Here is a 17,208-nt window from a genome sequence, read left to right on the forward strand (position 1 = left end):
AAACACCCGCAGCACGTCAGTCATCCCCCCTCACCTCACTTGCACGCCTTGAACGAGTTTTACGTTTGTGTTTTCATCCCACGTGCGCTCTAGCCCGAAAGTCGTTGATCGGCTTTGCCCTGCATTGTTCGTCCAGTTCGGTCCCACCCACATCCTCCTAGCAACGCCCGCATCCTCGCAGTCAACATCACGACTGTCAATTGCGAAAATGTCAACACACTTTCGCCCGCGCGCGACTACGCCTGGCCCGCCGAGCCCTACACGTCCATCAACGGCGCGCTCCACGATTCGCGCTATCTCGCCGTCGCCGCCACCGAGTTTGGATGAGGCTTCGCGACAGGATTCTGCGACTACTGGATCACCGAATGTCGATGTTCAGGGTACATCAGCGAGTGCAAAGGTGCGACCAAAGAGCGATGGCTACCCGCAAGCATACGTGCATGGTTCTGGTCATGAAGAGACGGACTTCGCCGACTACACCACAACAACAGGGAACGGTAACTTCGGAAGCTCTCCCGCAAACATCACTGCCAATGTCACCATCAAGAGAGGCGGCGGAATGATGACAAGGCGGTCGCCGGTAAAGCGCGGTTCGAGGTCAACAAGTCCGAAGAAACGCCCGTACAGTACGCCAACAGAGTTGTCTTCGCATCGCGAGTCGACATCGCATGACCAAGACGACTTGTCAGCCACCAACCCGCGAGATGCAGAGATCCAAGCTGGTGACTACATCGACAGCGACGCATACACCGACTGCCCAGACACACCCACCCCGATGACAAACTCCCAAAAACGCTCAGCCTATCTCCCGCTCGGAACTCCGACGCCCTTCCCAAAGTCCACCCGTTCTTCCAGGCCCAAATCCAAAGCAAGCGTTCATCGTGCCACCCCTACTACTACGCCCACAGCACCGACGCCAAAGCTCGAATTCTTTGAGTCCTTCGACGAGCAACCATCCTATGGCTCTGGGCTTTTCAACACGGACCATCCTCAGATGTACGTTGGGCCAGAAGACAAGCTCATGGCGTTCTACACCCAGACTGAGCGTCGGAAGATGCGCGAACGGGCGCTCGCAAGGGCTGCGCAACCGGAGAGGACGGTGCCTGGTACCCAGACGGGCTACGCGACAACGTCAGATCACCCAGCAAACGACGCCTTGGTTATGCAGCAGCCACTGCGAGAGGAGGATATTCGTGCGCGCATGCATCTCGCCCCTCCACAACAGACCACGGAATCACCGCCTCGGAAGTCTATGTCAGATGCGGCTGGCAACGTAGCGCGACACGTCTCGCCATCTGAGGGCTCATGTGTCTCCGGCGGAACGGTCACTAGCAAGCGCTCTGTCTTTAGCACGCCTGGCAGAGACGAGCTTGAGAGGAAGAAGGCGATTGTGGAGACTGACGATGGACCATTTGCTAAAGCAGTGAGCATGGCAGATCTGAATGAGAGACGTAGGGTGGTCAGTGAGGAGGGAGTACAAGGTGTTCGAAGAAGCGAGGATTTGGAAGCAGAGGGCATGCAGAAGAAAAAGAAGGAGGGTAGGACTTGTGGAATCGGGATTGGATGCAATGTGATGTAGAGATTGTCAAAAAGCTCGGAGGTGTTTGTTTAGACTTTGCATCGATGCGATGGAGGATGGTTCTGAACCGTAATATGAACGACAGCAATGAGTAACGATGAGGCTACTAGTTTGATGCTTAGCATAATATTGTAAAGTAACAATGAAACTGAAACTTCTCTGACGCGTGTGACAGAAGTATATCGCGAACAGACAGTGAATGCGACCACTAGCGAGCGCAACCGCAATACACTTTCGTTTGCCTCTTCGACGTCCAACTCTTCACTCGTACAACCCACTCTAAAGATCGCGACACATTAGCCGCAAAACATCACGCAATGGATGCCGCGCTCGATCGAGTACAAGCGCCGTACATGCTCGACAGCCTGACCGCCGACGCGCAGCGAATATCAGCGAGCCTGCCACCGGACGGCTGGGATTCAAGCTCCGCCCTCGTTGGCCTAAAGCGTGACGTCAGTGGGGTATCGGTCGTGGTGAGTAGCACAACCCCTAGACGGGTAACTTTGTCTGTATCAGCTGCTAACCAAAGGCTCCGTGAAGCCGTCAATAGCTGCGGCGGGCGATGCCAACGATGCTGAACATGCGCGCGGTGGGCTTTTCGCATGGCTCCGGCGATTAATCCGCACCGCTTGTCGTCGCTTCCGTAAACGCCACAAGAATGCGAAAGGCTCCTAACCAAAGGGCCGGTGGATGTTGAATACTCCTAGCGATCAAAGAATAAGACATTGGTATGTGTAGAATGCGTTTTCGAAAGTCGAGCTAATAGCGCTTCTTAGATGAAGAATCGGCCGCGATGTCGAGTGCCTGTAGGATATCGGTACCGAAGACGACAGTCATGTATGCGGGGAAGATGACCCAGAGACCACTGCGAAATCAGTTAGCTTTTATGTACATTCTACCACGAGGCGCAAACGTATGCAGGAGTCCGACTTACTTCATGACAAGGTAGAAGACCAAAAGCGTTGCCCAGTCGTTATGGCGAACGTTTGCGAAGCCAGAGAAATACTCATTAAAGTCTACCATCGTTAGCCTGTGTATTGCCCGCATGTCGGATGTATACGTACAGTAGAGTACCGTCTTGCTGACTGTCATGACTGCTGCGGCGAAGCCGATGAGGAGCGCGCGGTTGCCAGTCTTGCCGCGTACCTTCCTGCCGCCAGAGAGGAACTTGCCCACGCCCTCGCTGAGCTGCAGGCCAGTACCTCCAGATGTAGGGACACTGTGGTTGTATATGATCATAGCGTAGAGGCCGTATAGCACAAGCTCCACAGCGTTCAGCATGGCTTGCGCGCCGCCAAACCCATCATGGTTTTCCCATCCGGGCCATCCGTATACGTGATCGATCGAAGCGTAAATCTCATACGGCTTCCAGATGGGCCACTGAAGCGCGCCACCAGCCATGGTATGTGGGCGCAGAAGAACATATAGCGTGTCCCATAGCACAAGCGGGATCGAGATGGCAAGCCAAACTATCGTAAGATTGGATGCCGTGTGGCACCACGTCGGCTCGTCGATTTCGGATGGAGAGGGAGGGCTGATTTCGGCTTTGGCATTGGAGATTGCGCGCCTTGCAAGCGATTTTGGTGGCGGTGAGGTATTGAGGTCTGGTGAGGTGGGCGCTGGGGACGCGGTCGAAGTTCGTGATCTTGGCGTCTTTTTGACGGGTGATGGTTCCGTGGCAGGGAAGTCGCCTTGCGGATGCGAGCGCGTAGACACCATGGCGATGAAGAGTGATCAAGACGGCGTGAAGAATCTGGGGTTCAGCAGCAACTGCGAGGAGCGAAACGGAGGGGAGAATGTAACGTGTCGCAATGATGCAAAGGATGCTAGGGAACTAGTGGAGAACGGCTTCTGCTTTAGCCGGGCGGGGCTGTACCTGAGACGGAAGGAGCTTTGACTTGTCGGTTTGAGACCCAACTGTTTGTTGGGGTGATGAGCTCCACCACCCTCGCTATGTTGTGTTCCTCGATTGGATCGGTGTCTTGGGCGATGCGTTCGAGTGAGATCTTGCAGACTTTGGCCACTTTGCTAAGCGTGCGTGCGCTGCACTCTCCACAAGCTTTTGGTCTGACTTTGTGTGCACATCGACGGTGAGCAAATGCCCTAGACTGTTCAGCACATGTGCGACGAGGATACCCAAAGCCTTCTAGCGATGCAATGAGCGTTGCCCATAATGCTAGGTTAGTTAAAGCCTGTTGTTGGCAAGAAGAGGGATAATGATGAATGGAACCGCGACAATTGAAGTGGATCATCCAGCAAGATGACCGCCGAATGGCACTCACGTTGGAAAGATTCTGACCGATAGGACATACTGTAGTCTGCGCACAAGTGTTACTAGTCTTTGGTGCCGTCAATGATGAGCAACATGCAGCGATATATCAAATCTGAGTATATCGTTACCATCTGTCGTGCTTACGAAAGTCGCGACACGGAGCCGCTAGAGTTGATCATACGACCGATAGAGTTGCATGCACTCTAATCATGCATAGAGCCAGTCTTCAAGTGCTGTTTTCAATTATAGTATGCATCCTGTTAGAAAAGGAGCCGTGGTTTGCGCGTGTATTTCTCGCGCATGGTGAAATAGCCCTGGAGTCCACGGGTCGAGCAAGCCCGCCACGCCGCCCTCCTAGGTACATAGCGTGGAGCATGCCTCAACCGACAAAGTTATCTACGTGGTATGACAACCCGTCTATTGCGCAAATTGCTGGACATCCATCACGTCAGTCTCCTCTCTTACATGCAGCTCAACTAGGCCTCTAAGAGTGACTGCTAGCGGACTTCAATTGCCGCGCATGCATCCATGGATGATTGGCGTCAAACCTTGAAAGGGCGTTCACTGGCAAGAAACCAAACGGGTATTTCGGCATAAGTAACCAGCATCGGAAGCTTTTCCATAGTATCACAGCGAGAACGCTAGGTTTTCGAATGTGCAATGACATCGCGCAGACATGGGATGACTTCTGTGGTAGGACTGCGCGGCACGCGAGGCGCTGTTGCACGTGCGATCATCCCCAACCAACACCTCCGCATCCGACGATGTTGTTAATCCACTTGCGCGCTAGCAAACTACATGCAAAGCTTTGATTATTATTCATACAGATACACGGAATGTTTTACCAGTATTTAGCGAGCGTGGGAATGACTGCCATGGATACATCAACTCCAGCGTTCACGGGTACCTACCTCGGGGCAAAGTAACACCACTCCAAGACTACCTATGTAGGCGCATCCGACGGTATTAGATGAACATGTCCTTAGGTTCACGTCTGCCAATTTTGTGTCTTCGTAATGGCAAGCACGAGATCACCGCTCTGTACGTTTAGTAGGTGGGAAGGTAGCCTGTGTGTAGAGATCATTGCCGTCGGCGACGTGTGCACCTGGTGAAGGCCCCACCCGTATACCCAGCGCGTCCGATAGGTATAACATCAACAAGTCTTAGGCCCACGCCTTTGTTTTCTGGGTCATCGGAATCGCGAGCCCAAATTCTTCATTCTTTATGTTTGGCAAACCTGCATAAAGTTTGTACGTGCGGATCAACTCTATCGGTGACGAGGTGCGCGCACATACGGGCGCCTCGGCACGTGCAGACCCAAGACTTTCCATAGACATGCCCGACAGAATTGATAACCCATCATACGATTGCTATTGTGAAAAGTATTGTGCGTATAAGTCAAGCAACCTAAGACCACTCATTGCGAGCGGCCACATATTTCAAACCCCAGATCCGAATGAGAACAATACTAGCGGGTACCTAGCAAGCCCTGGAGGTATGCAATTGCCTCCGCTACTTCTATGCCCCTGGTCGTGTCATGACATCTATGAACGTGTGGCTCTCAGCTTTGATCACAGCATGAAGCAAACATAGCTCGCCTGATCCTAGTGTACCAGTGGCAATAGCTCACGTGTCAAGAAACTATGCCATAGGACACTATGGAGGCTCAAAGGGATATTGGATCCTTGCAAGTGTGTGCGCATCCGTCTGAATTGACCTCTACAGACATTCGGAGATACAATGATACAGCGAAGGTGTGGTACACGAGATGCAACAGCGGAGAAGATGCTGCAATTTGCACAGAGCTTATCGTGTTGGGGCGGGAGATCAATACGCGCGGGAGGTGGTGGTCTGGTGGGCGTACACCTGGGCACGCGGAAAGCGGGCGCTAGAGTTGTTCGGGTCCGAGACGCGCCCCAAGATTTGTTTGAACGTCGAACATAGATTTGGGTGACACAAGCTTCTTTCCTGCAGCGGAAAACTTCATGCGCTCTCACCAGTTGGCGCAGTATAACTTCGGCGGGCGTTGGAGCAGTGAGCGCCAAGCCGCGAGTTCCGCGGCCCCATCGAGACCCTGACAGCTGGCGCGTGCCTGGCAACCGCGAACTCCTCCACGCGACGCGACACGCCAGGGCCTACGAGGCACAGCAAGCTTCGATATCGCTTCAGTATAGCCAACTACATCAATGAACGAGTTCCGACCGCCATCAGCGGACAAGCACACGCTAGACTGATTTAGAGACGGCTTGGCCTCATTGCGACTCTGACGCGTTCTCACGATGGTGGGGAGCAGAGAGCCTTACTGGACATCCGATGATCTGCGGCGTCCAGAACAAGAGCAGTCGTTGGTACTACGGAGCTGAACCATGGACACGCACGCGCCGTCGCGACTCCTTCACATCGGCAACCTCTTGCCATCTCTAGTTGTCAGTTGTGCGCAATTCCTCACTCATACCACGGACATTTCACGATATGCTCTCCTTTCGGATTATACATGGCGCTTTGCTACGAGCCACATCCTTTCCTCCACGGCACCGCTTTCACAAACTCCAGCGACCCGTCTATACAATAGTTTACCCTTTGTATTCGAAGAGGAGCCATGATGGTTAAAGGACATGAGCACAACAGTAGCGCTGGCCCACCGTGAGTGCGCAATGAATTGCGATGTCTCGCTGGAGAATAGTGAATAGGAAAAGCCACGAGGGGTGCTTGCATGGGTACAAGTGATCCAATCTATATGACATCGGAATTCTTCGCCATCTTCCTGAGATGCGCTGTCTCAAACTAATCATCTCTTGTTCGACCCGACTCTCTCGTTCTTGTCCGCTGTGCGACCGTCCCACGCTCGGATCCCTGCATTATCACGTGCACTGACTCTCGTCCGTTTGCAAATACATAACACACACACCTCGAGCTCTACCTAGCACTATCACCTCCTGCACCAACTTTTCTCGTTTTCTGCATTTGTGCAAAGACGAGTCTCTCGATTTCCCTCACCCACGATCGCGATATCAAGTCAAGCCGCTCAGTCTTCGCCGCATCACTGTCTAAATTGCGATGGCAACCACTGAAACTGCCAGCCACCGCCCAGCTGATGACTCCTCGTAAGTCCATTCATCTTCGAGATAGCGCCATGCACTGACCATGAATCTAGTGAGCCTGCTCTGCCTGCTCCAGGCCAGGGAACGTCCAAGGCTGCACGCGCTCGTCACAACAAAGCTACCAAGAAGGCGATACTCCTCAACGAAGTAAACATTGCTGCTGTCTCAACTGAGTCGCCTGCTTCTACTGAGTCTGTCGATACCGCGAAGAAATCCACACCGACACAAGACGAAGACTTGATCACCGAGTCCCGCAGTATGGTCAATACTGACGCCATTATCCCCGTTTCTTTGCGCAAAGAGCCTGGTACTGTCAAGATCAACCTGCCGCCCGCTCCAGACCTAGAGACCAACGTCAAGCCAACCATATCGTCGTCCTCTTGCGCTTCCGGTGTTGCCGACATCCCGGCCCAGCGAAACACGTCGGTGAAGCAGACAGAACAAATGTCGCCTTCTCCTGTCGTCGAACAAGCTCTTGACAACCTGCTCGAAATGATACGAGCGCAGCGTCAAGCTCTTCTCCGAGGTCCTTGCGTCACTGTTCATGTTGGTAAAACATCCGTTGAGGGCATTTCGAAGCGCGCTGCAATGGCTGCCTCTTCTGTTCTGCACAAACACTTCTCCGCCAACCCTCACTCACTTGAATATCGGTTCTCACGTGGTCAAGTACACCCTGGCGCAGTTCGCCTTCTTCTCATTGGCTGGATGCAGGAAACGTGCGACGAGTTCGAGGCTTACGCTGTCCCAGCTCAGAAGACTTTCGGCGAAGACGTTGCTCTCCTCCGTGCTGCCCGCCTGTTGGGTATGGAGCGCTACTGCAGCCATATCCATGCCGGCTACGTCGAATACCTCAAGACACAGCTTCCGAGTTACGAGGAGATCGTTGCCGTCGAGCAGAACGCCATGTCTAACAAAGACCCACTCTGGACCGCGATGGTCAACCACCTTTGCCACGAACGCCATGACCGCTTTATACCCGACCCCGATGACTTCGCGGCGTTCTTGGATAAGCACACTCGTCTGAAGAAGGCTATGGAGTCTGCCGATACCTTCTTCCGTGGGTTGGCGAAGAGACAGGTCGATGACCGGGAGAAGGCGCGAGAGAAGGCGCGCCGTCAGCGTTGGGAGAAGAACCAGGTTGAGAAGCACGAGCGCATTGCGAAAGAACGACTTGCTGCTGAGTCGCTGAAGAAGAAGATGGATGAGAAGGGTCCCGGCCTGATGACCGTCACTGCGGAGGAGGCGGAGCTGCTTCGAGGACGCGCTCGTACCCGCTAGGACAACGCTTAACACAGCCTCTGGCTTTACCATGGTCTTACAGGTACAGTCTTTCCTCTGGCCGTATAATAGCGCGCAGAAGAGACTAACATAATCTTCCTAGGCGACCAGGACGTCTGAAGCGGTGAAAATAAGCGTGTTTGCGTTTACGGTTCACCCCGCTCCTTCTTCCCGCTCTCATTCAAGGTATCAAATCACCGGGTACATAAGAGCCGAAATAAAGGAACGTTGGACTACATGGCAAATAAAGATGCGTATCACTCGAATGAACTTCTCTTTCCTGTATCTGCTGATGTATTGAACGCGTTCATCGACCTGCCGTGCTATCGTTTCTACCATATCCCACCCATCGTACCTTCTCCGGCCCTCAGAACTCATCCGCCCAGTCACCTAGTTCCTCATTCCAATCATCACTGCCTTCATTGCTCTTCTCGTAACCCTCCCACCAGCTCGCTACGGTCACTGGCGGCTCACACTCCTTGCACCTAGCCTTGATATATATCGCACTGCCTCTGCCGACAAGCCCAGCATGGTCTCCATGTGGTACGACATCGAGCTTGTTGTTGCAGTCATCCTCCGCGCAGGTGATCGTGTGAACGTCCATCGAAGAAGATGAGCTTGAGTGAGATGATACGGCGCCGATCTCACCCGCAGTTCTGATGCCATGTTGGGGGTGGCGACGAACGACCTCCGGGCTATTTGGTGGGTAAGACATGGCGTTGTTGACCTTCGAAGTGCTTGTATCTCTCGAAGAAGCTGGTTGGTTGCGTTATGATAAGCGAAGACAAGATCTTAGGAAGGGAGGTATTTATGACGTTGCCGATTGCTAGGTAATGACGATTGTGATTGTGTGGAGGAGGAGAGCAAGCCCGAAGGGCGCTTTGTGGTGAGTGAAGTAAGCTATGGTACAGTAAAGTGTTATACATCCCTCATGACCCTATTGCAGTGTCATTCACAAAGTGTGAATGTCACTGCTATTCATAGTACGTCATCAGCCCAGCCTCATTCATCTCTCCACCATTCATCTTCCAACAGGTCCTTCGCACTCGGTCTATCCCTCCAGTCCATCTTCATTATCCTACGAACAAATTCGTTATCCTTCCTTGACAGCTCCAACTCTGAGATGACCTTGAACATTCCTTGCTGCGCTGGCATATTGTTCCTCTTCAAAGACGCTAGGGTCTTAGTAATCTCTTCATCAGCTATCTCGACGGTCTTGTTTGGAAACGGCCCGAACCAGTATAATTGTCGCAGAAGAACATGCAAGGGGAGATTTTCCCTATCCTCCTCAGCTTTTGGGCCCTGAGGGACGCATAGGCTGAAGTGAGAGCCGTAGTGCATGTGCACAAACTAATCACGGGAGTCGTCAGCCCAGTAACGTCGGATTTATTCGAGATGAGACCGAAAGGTATCATATGGAGTGTCTTACCAGCAGTCCAAACGCCCAGATATCTGCAGCTGTGTTCCACGGCAGTTGCAGAATGGTTTCAGGGCTTACCCATGTTGGTGCGCCACACGGAGTCCCAGAAGTAGGACCTGCACTGGTGACATGAGAGCAATTCCCCATGTCGCCAAGTTTGACCTCGCTGAATCGATTGTCGCCTTCCTGCATATTGACGTAGACGTTATCCGGTTTGAGATCTTCGAGTCTAATCAGCTGCAATGTTTGGTTCCTAGCGGCAGACAAGGAATACCCGCGTGTATATAACCGTCATCATGAAGGCTTTTTAGGGCCTCTAGGACGCTGCGCGAAACATACTTCAACTCTTTTCGATTCAAGGCCTTTTCCGCGGACGCCTCTGAAATGGTGCTGTCAAGATACTCCAACGCGATTGTGACGGGGAGATCTGGGCCTTGGATCTCTTCGATCATTGGTCTAATGTAGGTGCTGCGATGTTGACGTTTCTTGAGAATGTTTCGCTCGTTCGTAACCCCATGGTGACCCTGCTGGGCCTTGATCACCGCCAGCTTTTGCGCTTGGTTTCTGGCGGCCGTTAGAGGTTTATGTGTTTCTATTGTCACTATAGCACAGACTTAGCGAGCCAGACAGCTTCTTTGAGCTCTTGAGTGAGTGTATACGTCCCGATGCTACCCTTGAGAACTTGGCCGACCCGGAAAAGAGACGACATGGTGTATCTGACGCGAGAACCCTTAGTTAGCGGTACTAGTTTGTATATACGTACAGCTTTATTGTCTCATCTTGGGCGGTATGTTCGCGGATGAAGAAGACATGGCACATAAGGTTTTGTGCGGCGCAGTTCTTGGACTCCCGCCGTCATGTCGATCGCCAAGGCACTAACGACAAGTTGGGTGACTTGCAGGAACAACCGTAACAAAAGCAACATCGACATCATTCGTGTGTATATGTACTCGCGTGTTCAGCGTTATTGACAGCGGTGGAAAGAGTCGAGAAATAGAGAATGACCTGGGCATTTGGCATCAAATGACGCAAACCGTCATTTTTCGCAGCACTCGCTCAGGGTTTCCAAGGTACCTGCCTTCGTTCGCTCGAAATTAGGACCCGCTGAAGTACCTAATGCTGTGGCATAAGTATTGGCAGGTGGTTCGCGGTACATATAGAGCGTCTGTCGCAGTCTACCGTAGAGGGCTGCTATCGCACGTCAAAGCCCAACAGATGACAAGAGGAAATTAAGCGCCAGATGTATTGTGGCTATTTTTGTCATGAGAACGCAACCCATTCACACAATCTTGGCACCCAGTGCCGATGCATCTCTGTTTCCTCTACGCCATTTTCGACAAGACATCCCGGTCGCAGACAAAACACCGCTTGCCCCATAAACGAGACCCAGATCTTAGCCCAGAGCAGCCATTGTATCGCGCACGCTATCAAACCATCTCTTTCTCATCGTGTTTCAAGCGAATGGGCTGTCAGCCACCTTAAAGAACATGTGGCATCGGCTGAGCTTACCAGTGTTGCCACCGACGGCAGGAAACCATTCAAAGGCCCAAGAAAGTGACATGTAGACGGTCACTGTGGCGCACAGCAGTGTGTACTTGGTAACCCCCGAACCAATGACGCTTGCGACGAATACAGTCGTAGTGGGTTCCTTCGAAACAGTGCGCGTAGTGGCCGTCCTCTTGTTCATCCAGATGAGAGGTTATCAGTAGATTGTTGAAATCCATGTATTCGTGCATATATCCTTTGAAGATGACTTGGATGTGGACTGGGAGCGGAACGTCATACAAAGCGCGACGTGCGATCTGATCAAGGAAGCTGCGGAGGATCCGCTTGTTCTTTTTATGCATTATGCCCAAGGCCGTGACGTCGAGCTCGACGCGGATGAGCTCGTTCTGGTGAATTAGCTGGACTGCGCTGTTGTAGTAGGCTCGTATCGCTTCCTTTTGCCTGTTGGATGCGTGTGAGACGTCATTATTTGCAAGCCATTCATCAAGCGGCTGTTGTGTGACGAGATCCGCAGGCAGGATAGCTGGTAGAGTGGACTGTCGACGGTCGAGGTAGTGAGCTCTGGCTGTGACCACGGCGTGCTTGTGATGGGATAGATGATATTTGGACGGCTCGCCGATGTTTTGAGCGAGCACTGCATAGTAGCCGTTGAGGGGGGCCAATACAAGAGCAGCAAGGTTGCGGGTTGTTTTCAACAGGCTTCCAGGTGACAAGACCGCCGCAAGACCAGCAACACGCTGGAGCCCGTCAGTAGTCTGCAGCAAGGATGGTAGAGTACTTTCCACGTACGTTGATCGATTCGTGGTCAATACCAGTAGCGTTGTAAGTCACCAGAGCGTTGCCGTGATGCTGCCTGTAGCTGATATTGTTGTACATGCCGAGCGAAAGCGGAGCGAGGACATACGGTGCCTCTTGTTGAATCGTGTTGTAGGCCTCGTCCACGTACATGCTGTGATGGGGGGCTGCCATAGTGATCTAGTAGCCAGAGGGAGCTTCACGTTGGGTTGAGATAAAGTTATCGAAGAAAAGTTCGAAAGGATGGACTCGAGAGGATGAAAGAGGAAAGAACCAGCTTTAGTGACCGATATATCGCAACAATCTAGGATACGGCTAGCGCGGCGCTAGCGCAAACGCTCTCGACAAAGCTAGTAGCATTGGATTGAAGTGATGAGACACATGCTTCGCAGGGTACGTGATGCCATCGATGTCACTCCGGAAAATACACACCTGGGCATGAAGCAGGAAGTGGATGAGACTAAAGAAGAAGTTAGGGTACCTATAATACTGGAAAATACTGTGCATCCCTCGCACCGAAAACGCGCAGCCATCATATTATACAATTAGCGGGTATGTCCGTAGATTAGTTGCCCAAGCAGCAGAATCTGGTTGCATAACACGGACACTGTACATCGGGCGGCAGCTTTCAAGCTACAAGAGAAGTTCGGCTAGTTTGTCTCTAGAATATTATACCTTTGTGATACGATCAAGAGCCTTGCGACAACGCATGTCTTTTGTTCTTCACTTGCTGTTTGTGCAATTGACTGGTATGTGTGTTTGTATTGTGTTACGAACAGGCCAACTACCTTGACAACAACTTTTATACGCGGCCTCTTGTTGTGAAGGTAACAGCTGTTGCGTGAGAATAATGCTAGTAAAGAAATCTCCTTTCGTCCCGAATCCGTTCTACATATACTGGTATTAAGCCGCTCGTTGACAGGTACATGAACTATTCGTAATCGACATTTGTTAACTGAGTTCAGCCTTCAACATGGAACCTAGATGAGGCACGTATATGTTTTCTGTTGCATCCTGACAAAATCTCAAACGGCCACAATCGATCACAAACCCCAAACCAGTCCTATAGCCAGAAGCTCTCGCCATCCCACGTTGCGCCTTCCGGTCGGTCGTCATCGGAACGCGGATAAAAGACTAATATGGCATCGCTGTACGGGTCTGTGTCACGCCACTCCAGCTTCACGCAGGGGCGTCGTGCGCTGGAGCAAGAGTTGCAGGCGTGTACTTCCTTCTCTTCAGAAGTTGCCTTCGTCTTTCCGCTTTTCCCGTGGCTTATCAAATGATGGGCTACGCACCTCTCGCTTTCAACATAGGTTCTGTGGTTGCTCGGATCTGTTATCGTGCAGGCCTTGTTGAAATAAGCGGTGTTGTAGTTGAACACCGTGTCAAGTGCGGTGTTCAGGGACATCACGAGCTCCCGTGGTCCATCCCGAAGTGGTTTCAGCTCTCCTTGGGTATCGTGCGCGTGCTTAGCAACATATAGAAATTTGTCTAGTTGTGTTATCTTCTTCTCTTTCGGAACTGGACCTCGCTTCCTCTTCTTTCCCGCCTTCTTGACAGGAACTTCTCTGTCGCGCGTCTTCTTGGTGTTACTAGACGCCTGGGGTCGCCGCTCATGTCGTTTGATTGCAGCTATTGGTTGTTTCCGTGGCGGTGCTGGTGTAACAGAAGCTGCTTCGCTTTGACTATGCGACTCTTGGATGGCACTCTCACGCTCCTCGGGTACTGGCGGCGTGTCTTCCCTTGGTAGGATCCCGTCATCGGAGAATGGGTTCTCGTGTGGCTCAAAGCCTCCGCCTTCATTGTCGCTTGGATCTGACGCAATGAAATTCTTTGGGAACGGACTTCCGTCGCGGACAGACCACTCGTTAAGTCCATACTGCGCTGATGATCGACAACCTTCCACTTGCAGCGTTGGGGGTTTCACTTGTTCTGTTGGGGTACCCGTTTGCGGCGCTGAAGGCTTTGCTCGGAGCGTTGGAAGATCTGCTTGCTGTGTTGGAGGATCTGCTTGCTGTGTTGGATGATCTGCTTGCGGCGTTGGAGGTCTGGCTTGCTGCGTTGGAAGATCTCCTTGCGGCGCTGGAGGATCTGCTTGCGGCGTCGAGAGGTTTGCTGACAGTCTTGGAAGTTTTGTTGTCAGCATTGCAGCCTTTGTTGGCGACAACAAAGCTGATCCTGACGGAATTACAGCCTTGCCTGGTGGGGATGGCGTCCTCAAAAACGCGGTCGGGATTGCTTTTGGTGTTGGCTTCTTGCTTGATGGTGTTCTCGATACCTCTGGCGCGGTAGAACTCTGCCTTGGCGCAACGACAGTACGTTCTGGGACGGCCGTAGACTCTCTCAGGGCTTCGATGGCACCTATTGGCGCCATTGATGGTGCTACTGGTGCGGGGGTCGTACTGAGGAATACAAGCGGAGCCTTCTTCAGTGCGCCTGCATCGGATCTCGGTAACAATCGTGGTACTATCGGTCTTCTTGAAGGGGTAGACCACTCATATGGTAGGGTTGAGGAAATTTCAGCGACGGGTGCCCAAGGATTGGGACGATGCGGGGTCGCAGGCCTACGGAAACCTGGGGTGGACTCGGGTTGGGGCGGAGAGGCAAAGCCGAAAGGAGTGACGAGTTCACCAACGGTGTCCAAAGACTGGAAGCTGAAAATGTGGGAAGCGCGCAGGAAAGGGTCTGCTGTCGCTGTTGGCTCGACCTCGCTCCGGTCGTTGGGTGAACACTCCATTCCAAGGCTGCCTTGAGATGCTCCTTGGTCAACAAGCTTGCGTCGTTTCCTCGCCCCAGTGTGCCCAACAACGATAGTCTCTTGGCCCGGACCCGACGTCTGGGTGTCAAGCTGGTGTGTATTTCTGCCCGTTGGCTTGCTGTCAGATTGGGTACTGGCATTGACTAATAGACGTGGCATCTCTTTGGTGAGCTTGCTGGCCGTCAGGTCTGTCTCCCACTGGTTGATCAGGGCCTGGGTGCCGGTAAGCTTCGTCCCGAAGACACCCATCTCTTGCATGTTGAACGAGTAATCCGGTGTCACTAGTCCCATCACCAGTTCTTGCAACCCAAGGAGCTCTCTGCTTCTCTGACTATCTTTTGGTATACTCGCAAGGTCGGGTCGTTGGATGATCCTCGCTGCGGATGCCGCTGGGACCAACAGGGCATTTGCAGCATCTTCGAGTTGACGATCGCCTGTGTTGATGCTCTCGAATTTTGCTAGGACGCTCTCGTACGCCGATACGATTTCTGGACTTTCTATTCGCGAAGTTGTCTTGTCTTTTGTACGTCGAGGTTTCGACATCGTGGGGAAATGTTCGTTTAGGAAAGATGGAAGCAGCGTCTGTGAGATGGAAAGCACCCCCGCGCTTCTCCGGATCGTGGGAACATCCGGCCCTAGGACCGAAACGAGCCTCATCGTCTGATTGAGTAAGCTCAAATGATTGCAGCTTCCCCGGACTATGCGCTGGCCATAGACGCGAATTGTAGCCCCGCTTTTCGTCGATATCAGTGAAGTGCGCTACATTACGACTGGACGTACCTTCTGTAATGAGCAGTATTAGGCAATAATTCAGCAATGCATCGCGCGATACCTTTCATACCACATGATCTTGACTGAGACGAAAACGACTTCCGACAGCCTGGGGTGGGTTACGCTTCCGGTATGATCTTTATAAATGAATCAGCAAAACGTACGAGAAAAGAGCAGTGCCGCCATGACCGTACAGTACGCTGTCTAATGCCCCTGCTCAATTAATGATTATGTATACGGCGCCAGTTTGATCAAGTGACCGTTGTCTGAAAGCTAGCCACTTTGGTCCAAACGCGATCAACATCTACCGCCGCATCGCACCCTCGCCAGTCTGACTATGCTACCTCCTTGCCATGTCAATGCCGATCCTGTACGTCATATGATGGCTTGTGGCGTATGGGGAGCGTCATGAGGGGATGTCCGGCATTCACAGCTCTGGGGTCACCAGTAGTATTCCACGTCACATGCTCACTGGTTGTCGAGCCCATCACTGAACATGCCTATCGGATGAATCTCCTGTTCCGACCGTCATTTGAGCTGTCAATACAATTCAATTCGTACGGATATGAATGTCGGTCGGCTTGGGTCAACAAGGCTCATCGTTGTGCCGTCGTAGTCTTCTTGTACAACCACCAGTCTTGGGCTGCAGATCCCTTCTCTTGAACCCTCGCATTCATCGCGCTCAACCCTGTAGCATTGGCCAAGACATCCACTATTGGTCGGTACCCCTTCTTCAGCAGCCGAGTGGGACTCGATGCGCTGTGGCCAAAGTGTAAAATGGTGTAGCTCTGGCGAGACGGCTTGGGTCGCTTCGCTTCGCTGCCGACCGCTGGGCTTCCTTCTCTTGGTCACCGAATCGTAGGGCGTTGGAAGGCGTCTTCGTCTCGAGTCGTGCGAATGTTCCCTGTGTATGATGTCAGATTTGACGAGCCAACACCGTTTTGAGACTCACGTTGAATTCCCTCGGCGCTTCGTGCAACAGCAAGCTGTCAGGAGATAAATACGGCGATGATGGGCCCCGACCTGGGCGGACGAGGCTAGCCGCTAGTGATGAACGGCATCATGAGTATAGTGACAGGCGGGAGACATGGCCTGTAGAATGAGTGACAAAGTATGATGCTCCTGTGGAGACGAAAGGCGAGACGCGCGCCCTCCGCATAAGGCAGTCACGCAAACGCGCAGCTTCGCATGTCGCGTAATGATTGAGCACGTGCACTAGCGAAGAGGCGATTACATTGCAGTACTGGGAACGGCGAGAATTTGCACAGTGTAGCTGATAGCGATGACGATTGCTGTGACAGTCACGGCCTGTCGATAAATAAGATGATTGAGTGGGTGGGTCCGAGGATGGAAGTCGCCAGCGATGCCACGTGCCAGCCGAGGTAGTGCGACGTTTGTGACTAGCGCGCTTGGCCATTGGCGCTGCTTTGGCGTAATGCAACAAAGCGCCACAGTTTGCCGCGGCACGACCTCATACACGGCTATCACACAAGACGACAGCAGCACGTATTTGCGAAACGCTCCAATTTCTCGACGCCACACGCTGACCCCCAGTACTCACCGGAACTCCAAGAACCCGACGAACGCCCCTAGCTGTGAGCAACAAGACAAGCCCAGAATCCCGAAGACACATCTTGGAACGGCAAAGCGAACCGAATGTCGCAAACAATTATACCAGATACTGTTTGAAAGGGACAAGCGCAATTGGGCATCAGGGAAGAGAGCGCC

General features: G+C 52.5%; 6 protein-coding genes across 6 annotated transcripts; 2 read left to right on the forward strand and 4 right to left on the reverse strand.

Moving 5' to 3' along the window:
- Positions 1–208: 208 nt before the first annotated feature.
- On the forward strand, positions 209–1,579 carry J4E79_008118 (uncharacterized protein; the record flags this gene model as incomplete). Its single annotated transcript, XM_049356977.1, has 1 exon — positions 209–1,579. The coding sequence occupies one exon, from the start codon at positions 209–211 to the stop codon at positions 1,577–1,579; it is 1,371 nt and encodes a 456-aa protein (XP_049208341.1).
- A 759-nt stretch (positions 1,580–2,338) lies between these two features.
- On the reverse strand, positions 2,339–3,298 carry J4E79_008119 (uncharacterized protein; the record flags this gene model as incomplete). The annotated part of the gene is made up of 3 exons (XM_049356978.1): positions 2,339–2,444; positions 2,514–2,595; positions 2,644–3,298. 3 exons carry the CDS (start codon positions 3,296–3,298, stop codon positions 2,339–2,341), a joined length of 843 nt encoding a protein of 280 aa, XP_049208342.1.
- A 3,647-nt stretch (positions 3,299–6,945) lies between these two features.
- J4E79_008120 (uncharacterized protein) lies at positions 6,946–8,230 on the forward strand (the record flags this gene model as incomplete). The annotated part of the gene is made up of 2 exons (XM_049356979.1): positions 6,946–6,955; positions 7,029–8,230. 2 exons carry the CDS (start codon positions 6,946–6,948, stop codon positions 8,228–8,230), a joined length of 1,212 nt encoding a protein of 403 aa, XP_049208343.1.
- Positions 8,231–9,232: 1,002 nt separating this feature from the next.
- J4E79_008121 (uncharacterized protein) lies at positions 9,233–10,359 on the reverse strand (the record flags this gene model as incomplete). Its single annotated transcript, XM_049356980.1, has 4 exons — positions 9,233–9,580; positions 9,729–9,879; positions 9,990–10,214; positions 10,265–10,359. The coding sequence occupies 4 exons, from the start codon at positions 10,357–10,359 to the stop codon at positions 9,233–9,235; spliced, it is 819 nt and encodes a 272-aa protein (XP_049208344.1).
- Positions 10,360–11,188: 829 nt separating this feature from the next.
- On the reverse strand, positions 11,189–12,104 carry J4E79_008122 (uncharacterized protein; the record flags this gene model as incomplete). The annotated part of the gene is made up of 2 exons (XM_049356981.1): positions 11,189–11,893; positions 11,946–12,104. The coding sequence occupies 2 exons, from the start codon at positions 12,102–12,104 to the stop codon at positions 11,189–11,191; spliced, it is 864 nt and encodes a 287-aa protein (XP_049208345.1).
- A 910-nt stretch (positions 12,105–13,014) lies between these two features.
- On the reverse strand, positions 13,015–15,252 carry J4E79_008123 (uncharacterized protein; the record flags this gene model as incomplete). Its single annotated transcript, XM_049356982.1, has 1 exon — positions 13,015–15,252. One exon carries the CDS (start codon positions 15,250–15,252, stop codon positions 13,015–13,017), a length of 2,238 nt encoding a protein of 745 aa, XP_049208346.1.
- Between the last annotated feature and the right edge of the window lie 1,956 nt (positions 15,253–17,208).

The sequence above is a fragment of the Alternaria viburni genome (genome assembly GCF_023758015.1).
Source record: "Alternaria viburni strain BMP 2772 chromosome Unknown scaffold_19, whole genome shotgun sequence".
NCBI classification, from domain to species: Eukaryota; Fungi; Ascomycota; class Dothideomycetes; order Pleosporales; family Pleosporaceae; genus Alternaria; species Alternaria viburni.